The sequence below is a fragment of the Phyllopteryx taeniolatus genome, chromosome 2 (genome assembly GCF_024500385.1).
Source record: "Phyllopteryx taeniolatus isolate TA_2022b chromosome 2, UOR_Ptae_1.2, whole genome shotgun sequence".
In the NCBI taxonomy this organism is placed as follows: domain Eukaryota; kingdom Metazoa; phylum Chordata; class Actinopteri; order Syngnathiformes; family Syngnathidae; genus Phyllopteryx; species Phyllopteryx taeniolatus.
Window position 1 is genome coordinate 36,111,026 of NC_084503.1, and position 13,094 is coordinate 36,124,119.

The window sequence follows — 13,094 nt, forward strand, 5'->3', positions numbered from 1 at the left end:
ACACACACACACGCACACACGCGTACATAATAGAGTCAAACCTTCAACATCAAATAACAGGAATCAGTGACCTGAACTAGTTCTGCAAAAGGACAAGTACACACACACACACACACATGCCTAAAGGTGCAGGTGCATAAACACAAAACATACGCTTATAACACAATTATTGTCAACATGCTTGTGTCATAATGCATGCAGGAATAATAGACCGCTATGTGACTAGCGGATGTGCATACACATACAAAGTTGTAGTAGTAAATAACAAAATACAGTTAGACACACATACACACTTCTCAGGTCATGGCTGTGCTTTTCAGGTCATTGTAGTTCTTTTGGCTCAGAATCATTTCTAGATCAATGAACATGTCTCCTTTTGTGAAAATGTGTGAGGGTTTTTTTGCCTGCCGACATGTATTTGTGAGTCCATGGTGCTAACTTGCACTCATTTTTAAATTCGTTGTCTATATTTTTGCTGGGTGCCTCTGTGTTGATTTACCAAACTTGGGAGGACGGATTACTTTGTGGATATGTCTTTGCAGATTATCTTTTTTTCTTTTTAAAGTAGTCATTGTTTACTGTAGCAGGTGTGAACCTTAAAGAATAAAAAGGTGATATTAGCTTAGGAGTGTTAGGCCCACATATTATAGAATAAAAAATAAATTAAAAGAAAAAATCCCATGTTACAATAATAATTTTGTAATTTTATGAGAGTAAATATATTATGCTATACTGTTTTGTTAGAAATTGTGTATTACAACAATGAAGTTATTGTTGTGTATATAGTAATTTTACACAGTAAATGTTGAAATTCTTTTCAACGTTATTCTCCTAAAATAACAACTTCACTCTTGTAAAATTACAACTTTACATTCTCTGAATACTAAACTATTATTCTGAAAATCCATTAATTTAGCATATAGTCTTTATTTGTGTTCTTTTCAGTGAGGTCCAAATACCTTTGTCGTAGTGTATGTGGTGTAAAATACATAATATTATAAAACACTGTTATGAACTATTTTATTACTCTTGATAAATCTTTTATGGAAAGGAATATAAGTATTTAATCTTTTAAAGAAATGAATAGTTATTTCTTGGCACTACGCCATTTAGTGATTATTTTGAAAAGTAGGCATAAGCACTTTGACATCTGCACAATAAAACACCACCTTGAGATGTGTACTGATTGGTCTTCTATTATTATAGACCTGTAAAATCACCATGACAATAAAAAGGTTGATGTTTCCTTCTAACAAGTCTTGATCTTGAAGCTGTTATGATGAGCTAAAGTTATGATCGTTACTACCCACAAGAATTAGTGGGAACAGCTCAGTTTTATAAAAATTGAGTTGAATTCTTTCCTCGCATTTTGATCTATTGCAAACCATACATTTTTACTAAACAACAACATTCTGCGGTGATCTTGTTGATGCACATGTGACTAAAACAAACATTTTACAATGTGATTTCTTTATCACAAAGGACTATCAGGGCCAAACTGAAAATGAATTTTTAAAAAGCCATAATACTACAAAAATACTGTCAGAGAAATATGAGCATGATCTCAAATTATAAGAATAAGATGATCAACTAAAAGTGTTCCTTCATTGCACATTTTAAAATAACTAGAAAAAAATGAATTTATAACAAATCCATCCATCCATTTTCTATAAAGCTTACATTCATTTGGGTCATGGGTGAGCTGGAGCCTGTCTCTTCTAACTTTAGCCAATAGGCGGGGTTACACCCTGCACAGGTCACCAGCCAATCACAGGGCACAAACTGCATAGAAAATTGACAATTGTCTAATACAACATGGACAATTTAAGTCTTCAATGAACCTAACATGCAAGTTTTTGAAATGCGGGAGGGAGCCGGAGAACCTGGGGAACGGACCCAACGTTCGAAGCACAGACCTCATAACTGTGAGGCAGACATGCTAACCACTCATCCACCGTGCTACCAATAAATTAATTGCGATTAAATTTAGCCACAGATCTAAAGATTGGCTACTATTGTTGCCAATGTGCTTGAAACACGCATTATATGTTATATAAGTTTGGAGAGGACTTGTGACAAGTAATATTTTCATTTTTCACTGACTGAAGGTTCTTTTTAGTAAATCTTGTCAGTTTAGAGTAAAATGCTGACAGTGTCTAGCTGTTGCCGGGTGCCCATGGAGGCTTGCTTTGTCGTGGTGTCAGCATTTTAAATGGTATCACAGCTTATATCCCTCTATAGGGAGAGATAGAGAGCGAGCACAAGAAAGAGGGATGGTCAGCCAAATGGACTAGTTTCATTGATCAGTTGTCATGACAGCCTGCTGATGCACCGACTAATAGTGCGAAAGTGGCATGCACCTGTTTCACTTGTGCCTCATCATACAGAAGTTTCCTCCATCCCATGCATGCAGGCGAGTGTGTGCCCAAATGTCAGCGCACATACACAAGGCGCGCGCGTGTATGTGTGTATACTGTGGATGCATGTGCATGAGTGTGTGTGAGCTCTGCAGGATCACGTTGTTTTGCTGGGAGGCAGGTGATGATGAACAAACAAGATGAGACACACACATACACACCCACATTCACTTCTCTCTACCCTTCCTCCCTTTATTCCTTTTCCGCACCAGTGTTGCCATGGTAACCACTTACTCCAGGGCAATCTCCTGCAAAAGTTTGGGACTGAAACACACAAACAAATAGAGCACACTCACACACATACACAGAGATACCTTTCTTCTAACGCTATTTGATAAAGAGCTCTCCACTGTCTATTGTGTTGGGAAATATGTACAGTACCTAGTCACTTCACTCCATCCCAAAAGTATTATATAAAGTGCTGTAATCCTACATGTCAACGATAGAAACAGCAAAAAAAAAAACATTAGCAGAATGTAGTATTTATCTGCCACGTGGATTTCCTCAAAAAAATAATCAAAGTATTATAATTTACTCATAAGTGTGGAATAATGTTGATTAATGTGAGACTCATTTATCATGTGTTATGTAAACAACTGGTCTGGAAATGAGAGTGCTGTTTTTTTTTGTTTATTTTTTTAGTGCAATGAGCGAAGAAGGAAAAGAAAAGCATAAGAAAGCCTTTCAGAATAAGATGTTGGTTTCGAGCAATAAGTATGCTTACAACCCGCAGCAGTATGTACACTTGCACAATAAATATGATTTTTTTTCTATATACCTAGATAAAGCTTAATGTTCAATAAATAAGTAAATAAAAATATTATTTATCATCTGGGAAAAAAATGACTAATACTGGAACTTAGAGTAGTTGCGAAACATCTTCATTTGTGTCTGCATGACTGTAGAGTACTGCCCCCTCTGGCAAAAAACAAAACAAAACATTACAAGCTTTTTTTTTTTTTTTAAGAGTCTGCACAGATCAATGGGCATTTCAATTTGTTTCAGTGGGGAAAGATCATTCGAGATATCAGTGCTTTGAGTTATGAGTGTAGTTATGTAATGAATTAAACTTGTATCTCAAGGCACCACTGTAATAATAATCATCTTCATCAAAATAGTCGGAAGGAGTAGTTAATATCCCACTCACAGTTCTGAGGTTGGGGGTTTGATTCCTGACTCCTGCCTTTCTCTGTGGAGTTTGTGAGTTCTCCCCGTGCTTGTGTGGTGTTTTGGCAGGTGCTCTGGTTTACTGCCCCGTCCCAAAAACGTGTTTCTTAGGTAAATTAAGACTCAAAATGATCCGTAGGTGTGAACATGTATGTGAATACTGCCATGTGGGTATGCACCACTAAAGTTATTCTTTCACCTTAAATCTTTTGTAGCCGTCGGTCTGACCACCTGTCCGGAGCCGATGATTCCAGCAAACGGCATAAAAACCGGAGATAGATACATGGTCAATGAGGTAGTGGCCTTCACCTGTGAGCCTGGATACACTTTACAGGTAACACCTACACGTACGGCACCAACCATTACAATACAAATTTATTTATTTAATGTTTTCACCTACTTTTTTCACTTCAAGGGCCATTCTCATATTTCCTGCATGCCTGGGACTGTGCGTCGATGGAACTACCCTCCTCCTCTTTGCATAGGTACATATACACACACACAAACACATACCCGTTGCTCTTCTGTTTAGTGTTATGCATGATAAAAGATACAAAAATGTTGGTAATGAACATCCACCTGCATGAACACTGCAACCAATAGAGCACAGTAACATTTTGATTGATTCGCAGTAACATACTCGAGGACGAGAGGTTCTGTGGAAGTAGTTTTGAGCCAAGAGCCAAAGCTTCTGAACTTGTACACAAAGCAATTGATTACATTGGTGGATGTGTTATGACCTTAATACTTTACTTCTCGCTGAACATCTGTAGCAGGTCAATTCCATTTAAAATCAACCTTGACCAGGACAAACTATACTTAGCTACAATGTGTGTGTATCAACATCAGGTGGTTCTACAACCAAATGTTTCTTTACCTGCATTCAACATGACAATATGAATTTTAAACCATAATATGTTAACTTTATCAAATAATTTTATGCAATGCAACTCAGAAATTTCCTTTTTTTTTTTTTTTTTTTACTGTTACTGTGTGTGTGTCTCTCCTGCTGAAATGTCCACTAATGTCACAGATAATAAACCAATATTACTGTAATACTGGAAATAAAAAAAATTTAAAAAAGGGAAAACATTAAAGCATTAAATTACAATAATAAAGTAGTTATGTAATGTAGTGGGGGTCTTAATATTCATTCATTCATTCATCTTCCATTCCGCTTATCCTCACAAGGGTCTCGGGCGTCCTGGAGCCCATCCCAGCTATCATCGGGCAGGAGGCGGGGTACACCCTGAACAGGTTGCCAGCCAATCGCAGGGCACATACAAACAAACAACCATTCACACTCGCATTCACACCTACAGACAATTTAGAGGGGTCTTAATATCACCAACATAAGATCATAATATTGCAACATAAAATTTTCGGTTAATTTTTGTACAAACTGAAATGTAACAGTCTGAGACTAGAAGTTGTTTTTTTAGAGATCTGACATACAGTATACACTTATTTATCGGGTAATATCGTTATATATCATCAACACGAAGTAGAAAATTAACTTTTTGTCTCCTACTAGAATTAGTTTTCACTGACCATTTTTGGCTTCTTTTTTTTGTTTTTTTTCTCATTTAATATTGTTTGTGTTTATGTGGATGTGTTGCCTTGTTATCACTACCCTTACTTTCTCTCATGCCATCAGCTCGTTGTGGTGGGGTATTGTCTGAAGTCACAGGAGTGGTCCTGAGTCCCGGTTTCCCCGGCAACTACCCCGGCAACCTGGACTGCACCTGGCAAATTATCTTGCCAACAGGATATGGTAAGCATTATGGGCTGGAGGAGAAGGATGAGGCACTGTCAGTACATCTGTTGACATAGTTCATGGTGCAAAATTAGCAGGAGTGACACATGGTTAAAAGCATTATCGCGTGTTTAATTAGAAGCAAGCGCTTGATGCGTTATGTTTTAAATTTGACATTGATAACGTCTGGTTGTATATGCTTGGAATATGTGTGCAACAAATGTGTTTGCTCTTGGACTATGAAATCACACTGCTAAGTAGTAGCAGTGAGCACATTTGTTTCATTGTGTATATATTGGTCATACTTCATATATTTTTGTTATTTCAAAGTTGTTATAGCCAGATTCATTCATTTATTCATTATTAAAGTTTTAAAGTTGTATTTTATTTTATTTATTTCCTTTTTTTTTTTTTTTTGTAATTCTAGGAGCGCATATTCAGTTCCAAAACTTTTCATCTGAAGATAACCATGACTTCCTGGAGGTTCGGTCAGGAACACAGCACAGCTCAGCCCTTATTGGACAGTTCACTGGTTCGCAAGTCCCACCCTCCCTTCTAAGTACCACCCACCAGACCATTATTCACTTCTACAGTGACCATTCCGAGAACAGGATAGGATTCAAACTCACTTATCAAGGTGAGTTCGCCTTTGATTGTGACAAGTCACATAAATCAGTTTACGCCAAACAGCAAATTACCACGCTTTTAGTTGAAAATGACTTAAAGCCAAACAGTCGTGAACCATCTGTTTTGTTTTATTCAACTCCAGTTAGGGATCACTTCATGTTGTTTAAATGATGAACTAAAAACCTGCTTCAATGAATGTTACAGATAGATTACAATTGGTTAGTATCCAAATTCAGCGGCCAAGTCCAATTAATGGAGAGTATGATGAAAGGTTTTAAGCTTTCTTCATTGGAGAAATGTTTTTTTTTTATTTTATTTATTTTTTTTAATTGCAACCTTATGTCTTTGCTCTAATCATTATTAAGGGATGGAATGTTAGCAAAGCCCTCATGAGCGGCTGACATCTTGTCTACTTCACTTTTAACCTTGAGTGGTTCTCATCAAAAACACAAAACATGTCACTGTGGGCCTTCCTGCCAGCATAACCTGGCTTGCTAAAGGACACACAAGCTCACCTACATTTACAGGCATGAGATAATTGCCCCTGTTTTCACCCCAATTTGCAACAATCAAGTCCTGTCATGTGCCTGCTAACTCCCATGGTCCGCACAGAGATTATTGTCTGGCCCTACTGGACAGGGGGAAATTATATATATATATAATTATAATTATATATATATATATATATATATATATATATATATATATACACACACACACACACACCCGGAACCGGTCGCCAGCCAATCGCAGGGCACATAGAAACAAACAACCAGATGTGCTAACCAGTCGTGCCCTTCCATTATGCAATACTTAACAGTGTTACTTACTTTTTCACCCCTGCTGTTATTAATGATCTTTAATGTTGCATGCCCAAAATAGACCAGAGATGTTCTTGAAGCCCATGATGCGAATAAATGCATATCCTTATGGGCCACATAACTACAGTATGTACCTATCAATAGTGCTATTTTGGTCACCCTGAAAATGGTTTTGATCCAATTTATCTTACTGACTTAATTTGTTGTTCCCAATATTAAGTACTATTGTGTATGAAACAGTTTTAAATAATGCATATGTACTAATATATTGTCCATTTTTAGCTTATCAACTTCAAAACTGCCAGGATCCTTCTCCTTTCACCAATGGCGACATCATCAACGGTGACTACAGTGCTGGCCGGTCAATAACATTCCTGTGTTATCCTGGATATGTTTTGATTGGACACCCAGTCCTCACATGTCTGCACGGGACCAACCGGAAGTGGAACCACCCATTTCCGCACTGTGAATGTAAGAACAACTCATATGGCGCATTAAAGGTCCCATATTTTGGCTATTTAGACCCCCATAGAGTGACTCTCTAACATGGACTTAGTATAAAAGTGTCAATTCCATTTCATAAAAACACCTTGATTTTGTCATACGCGTGTCCAGAAAAGGCCACTCTGACAGCTACTTCTGTTTGACCCAGTTTTGTATCCGCTTTGTCCATATTTGGCTATGACCACCCCCTTTCCTCTGATTGGTTGCCTCCGTGTAGAAGACCCACTTATGAGAGCACACATGCATGTTATGCTGACAGCGCTGGCTCAGGAGCACAGAGGTAGGCGGAGATCTTCGCTGGTGACGTAGATAAGATTGAGAAATTCAAATGACCTGATTTCAGGCCTCTCAGCAGAAAAAAAAGTGTGGGACTCAGGAATGCGTGGATGATTTAAATTCATATTTCACATGTTTACTGAGGCACCGTAGAGCCAATATAACATCCCAAATACTAGGAAAAAAAAGGGTTTGGTAAAATACGGGACCTTTAAAATCTTGTATATCCATTATTTATGTCTTCTGCTTACTTGAGGTCAATTTTTTATTGATTTTTTTTCATGAAATGGCAGAATCTCTCTCCTCCATTTTCAGTTCTCGTGTTTTTCCAGGATTTGTGGCAGATGTCTACATAGATGTAGCACCACTTCCCACAGCTGATGTCATGTGGTTCTTTAGACTGCAACCACATTGAAACAAAAATAATTAGCATCTTTGTTTGTTGCAGACCAGTAGAATGCGCTTTTTTCTTGTTCTTTTAAGACAGTTAATCAGCAATCAATTCCTCACATTTTAGCTCATTTAAACTGATTGTAATGCATATTTCTCCTTGAGGCCTAGCTTTTTGCTAGATGCCATCTTCCAACTCTTTTATGTCTATTCCTCGCAAGTCTTGAAGGCCCAGCATGTTTTAAAATTGTCCTTTAGTTCCGAATAAATAATCTTTTATGACTCTGCCTTCACAGCTCCCTGTGGCTACAATGTCACAGCTGAAAATGGGACCATTTATTCGCCACAATACCCCAATGAATACCCCAACTCCCAAGACTGTAGCTGGCTCATCACCGTTCCCCACGGACATGGAGTTTACATCAACTTTACCTTGTTGCAGACTGAGCCTGTCACTGATTACATTGCTGTATGGTAAGCATGAAACCACTGGAATATAGAAATAAAATGTAACTTCTTTTGATCTATGGGCTGTATTTTGCAGTTGTGTAGAACTGTACTGCATCATACTGAGTTATGTTTTCCCTTCTCATATATCTAAAATTATTGCATATATACCATATTTGACACCCTGTCAATATGATGCAATGCTCTATGACAGAATTTTCGAGACATCTCATTAGAGGTTGAAGTGTATCAAATTTTATTGCCATGAGTACAGTATATGAGGCTCTTTGTACTGGTTGTTCTTTGGTGAATTTGCAAGGATCCCAACTACATATCCTCCTGGTACATACTCTACTTTATGCACACCCTAGCTCTGGTGTAGCTATAATGGGATTCTATGTGGGGCTAAAATTGTAATACAGGGAGTGTGAGAGCAATGCATTTACAATGGGACCACTGACCAATTTAATCTGACTCAGTGGACCGGGCACGAAAGAGCCCAGGGAGGGCTCGGTAACACTGGTAGTAATGATAAGATTCAGTGGGGAGTGGGGAATGTAATGAAAGGAGTACTGGGGCTGGGATCACAAATACAGTGGGACTTGGCTGTATTTGACAAGTTTGGGTCACCTCAAGACAATTCTCACTTACTAGTTGCAAGTTGGCCCAACGTTGGTGAATTTACTTCGAGTGAAACTGAAATCAAGTGGAATTGGCATGACCATTTGCTATGGGGGCATGAGTCAAGCCATAAAGCGACCAGTTCAAATACACTTGGAAAGTCATACATTGACGATGCAACTGGTGAGCTCTTGGTTTCGATTTTGATGGCCTTTAGAGTCAATCGGTACATGTATGGGGAGGCCCACAAACATGAGTGCTTGCGCTCGCGGAACACTACACTAAACCTATATAAAATCCCTTTCCGACCTTATAGTGTAGCAGTATATATAATATAATTTTTACCGCGCCATTAGTGAAAGCAGGATGGACGATTTCAAAACTAAATCTACCTACACCTCATTAAGAATACATATATTTGAAAGCAAGCAGGCTTGCCAAAAGATGAGCTTTTTTTCTGCATAATTTGTTAAAACAAAGGAGCAACAGTTGCTTTACTGTTCTTCATTTGGTAGTCCAAATGACAAATGTTGATGTGACATCATCAGGAATGAGCAATTGTATGCTGACAATATGCTGTGTCACATGAAGGTATTATGATATCATGCAAATGCATTGAGATGACATTGAAACGAGCCGTTCCAGCCTGTATTGTGTATTCTGGCCTTTTCGCTGCCCTTAGAGTACAATAAACATTAAAAAGCGAGAGGTTGCATTTAATGATGCATCCAAAACATTTTTCAAGGCCTCTAAAGGGACAAATGAAAGTTGTATGTTTGAAACTTAACTCTCTTGCTGTGTTACGGATTACCGTAGGGTCTTTGTTTATCAAGTCTCCTGGTGGCTCCTGAGACCAACATAAAGCAAGTGAGGTAACATTTACCTTTGCATGGGATCTGCAAAATCTGTCAGGTCTAGAAGTTGTACACATTTGAATCCAGGCGACAAGTTCCTCCAAGGGAGGGGTAGGCTAGATTTACTAGCTTTAAAAAAAAGTTTTGAAACCTTTCCACATGACGAGGTGTTTCTTATGAAGAGTGAAATGGAAGAAAGATCAAACTTTACACATGCACGCACACACACACACACTCGTAATTTTGAAACAATGATATATGACGAAAAAATACTTTTTTGTAAAAAAATGCACTCGGCTTATTGGATTAGTGTCATTTCATTAGTTGTATTTTTTCATTATATACTTAACCTACATTAATGGGGACTTGTGGAGAATTGACTTTTTTAATATCTTAGATAGGCGACACGGTGGCCGACTGGTTAGAGCGTCAGCCTCACAGTTCTGAGGAGCGGGGTTCAATCCCCGGCCCCGCCTGTGTGGAGTTTGCATGTTCTCCCCGTGCCTGCGTGGGTTTTCTCCGGGCACTCCGGTTTCCTCCCACATCCCAAAAACATGCATGAATTGGAGACTCTGAATTGCCCGTAGGTGTGAATGTGAGTGCGAATGGTTGTTTATTTGTATGTGCCCTGCGATTGGCTGGCAACCAGTTCAGGGTGTACCCCACCTCCTGCCCGATGATAGCTGGGATAGGCTCCAGCACGCCCGCGACCCTAGTGAGGAGAAGCGGCTCAGAAAATGAATGGATGGAATATCATATATACAACCTCAATTCCAATGAAGTTGGGACGTTGTGTTAAGCATAATTAAAAACAGAACACAATAATTTGCAAATCATGTTCAACCTATATTTAATTGAATACACTAGAAAGACAAGAGATTTAATCTTCAAACTGATCAAATTTATTGTTTTTAGCAAATAATCATTAACTTAGAATTTTATGGCTGCAACACATTCCCAAAAAGCTGGGACAGGTGGCAAAAAAGACTGAGAAAGTTGAGGAATGCTCATCAAACACCTGTTTGGAACATCCCACAGGTGAACAGGCTAATTGGTAACAGGTGATTGGGTATAAAAGGAGCTTCCCTGAATTGCTCAGTCATTCACAAGCAAAGATGGGGCGAGGTTCACCTCTTTGCGAACAAGTGCGTGAGAAAATAGTCGAACAGTTTAAGGACAATGTTCCTCAATGTACAATTGCAAGGAATTTAGGGATTTCATCAGCTACGGTCCATAATATCATCAAAAGGTTCAGAGAATCTGGAGAAATCACTGCAAGGAAGCGGCAAGGCCGAAAACCAACATTGAATGCCCGTGACCATCGATCGCTCAGGCGGCACTGCATCAAAAACCGACATTAATATGTAAAGGATATCACGACATGGGCTCAGGGACACTTCAGAAAAAAATGTCAGTAAATACAGTTCGGCGCTACATCCGTAAGTGTGACTTGAAACTCTACTATGCAAAGCAAAAGCCATTTATCAACAACACCCAGAAACGGCGCCGGCTTCTCTGGGCCCGAGCTCATCTAAGATGGACTGATGCAAAGTGGAAAAGTGTTCTGTGGTCCGACGAGTCCACATTTCAATTTGTTTTTGGAAATTGTGGACGTCGTGTCCTTTGGGCCAAAGAGAAAAAGAACGGACTGTTATGGACGCAAGGTTCAAAAGCCAGCATCTGTGATGGCATGGGTAACTTACACATCTGTGAAGGCGCCATTAATGCTGAAAGGTACATACAGGATTTGGAGAAACATATGCTGCCATCCAAGCAACGTCTTTTTCATGGACGCTCGGCTTTACACGATCAGGATTTTTGGGACCGATCAGCGAGTTAAAAAAATGATAACCAATCCGATCACAAGATTGAGGAATGTGTCTATTTAAATGACCTTCTCATTTACTGTATATACTTGTGTACTTAATTTCTCCCAAAAAATTATATTTACAATAAATAATGTATCTTTGTTCCTCTATTTATGCCAGTGAGGCATAGTGACAGACAGAACAAATGAATGGTCTTCTATTAGATGGCAGGAAGTACATACAGTAATTAATGTATCCACTTTTTGTGACATTTTTGTTTGTTGGTGTGCCGTGAGATTTTTCAATTGTAAAATATGTGCCTTGGCTCCATAAAGGTCAAACCAACATTACAACATGACAGAAATAATGGCCGCTAACTTACTGTAATTAAAATACTTTATTTTTAATTACTTCACCCACACCGAAACTTTAAAGCATGATTCGACAGAACGGCGGCATGTTTACGTACAACCGTTCATGCTACCACTAGCTTGCTAGGCTACATAACATTTTGTTGCCTGCTTGTGAGCCGTATCATATTCAAAGTACGGGAACATACCTCAAGCAAGCCTTAAACGAACGTCCTCTCCTGTCCTGAGCACCTGTGACCACCAGCACACATTTTTCCCGATTTTGTCCTTATAATACAGTCGGCGCGATCCACTCTTCTTGTCGTCATCTTGGTAACCAGTAATGAGTTGACAAGCTAAAGCCCAGTGATCGTAAAAAACGGGACGCGGTGGTATCGGAATACAAGATTTTATTGCTGTAGTCTGACATAGTGCAATTGTGAAAGAACACATTTGTCTTATAGTCTGATCCGGCCGGGTATTAATCAATGACGTCATTGATCGGATCGGCGAATTAAGACATTAAAGCCGATGACCATAAAATGCTAAATATCGGGCGATACCGATCAGGCCGATAAAATCGGTGTAAAGTCTAATGGACGCCCCTGCTTATTTCAGCAAGACAATGCCAAACCACATTCTGCACGTGTCACAACAGCGTGGGTTCGTAGTAAAAGAGTGCGGGTACTAGACTGGCCTGGCTGCAGTCCAGACCTGTCTCCCATTGAAAATGTGTGGCGCATTATGAAGCGTAAAATACGACAACGGAGACCCCTGACTGTTGAACAGCTGAAGCTGTACATCAAGCAAGAATGGGAAAGAATTCCACCTAAAAAGCTTCAACAATTAGTGTACTCAGTTCCCAAAGGTTTATTGAATGTTGTTAAAATAAAAGGTGATGTAACACAGTGGTAAACATGACCCTGTCTCAGCTTTAGTTAATGATTATTTGCTAAAAACAATAAAGTTTATCAGTTTGAACATTAAATGTCTTGTCTTTGTAGTGCATTCAATTAAATATAGGTTGAACATGATTTGCAAATCATTGTATTCTGA

At 38.9% G+C, this 13,094-nt stretch overlaps 1 protein-coding gene across 2 annotated transcripts in view; it reads left to right on the forward strand.

Moving 5' to 3' along the window:
- LOC133474361 (CUB and sushi domain-containing protein 1-like) overlaps positions 1 to 13,094 on the forward strand; it is a 570,296-nt gene that overhangs the window by 486,252 nt on the left and 70,950 nt on the right. For both annotated transcript variants that reach the window (XM_061765990.1, XM_061765991.1), the window contains exons 40-45: positions 3,800 to 3,918; positions 4,000 to 4,069; positions 5,242 to 5,358; positions 5,768 to 5,977; positions 7,071 to 7,259; positions 8,255 to 8,432. In XM_061765990.1, the coding sequence (XP_061621974.1) occupies positions 3,800 to 3,918; positions 4,000 to 4,069; positions 5,242 to 5,358; positions 5,768 to 5,977; positions 7,071 to 7,259; positions 8,255 to 8,432 (883 nt within the window). The remainder of the gene's footprint in view (positions 1 to 3,799; positions 3,919 to 3,999; positions 4,070 to 5,241; positions 5,359 to 5,767; positions 5,978 to 7,070; positions 7,260 to 8,254; positions 8,433 to 13,094) is intronic.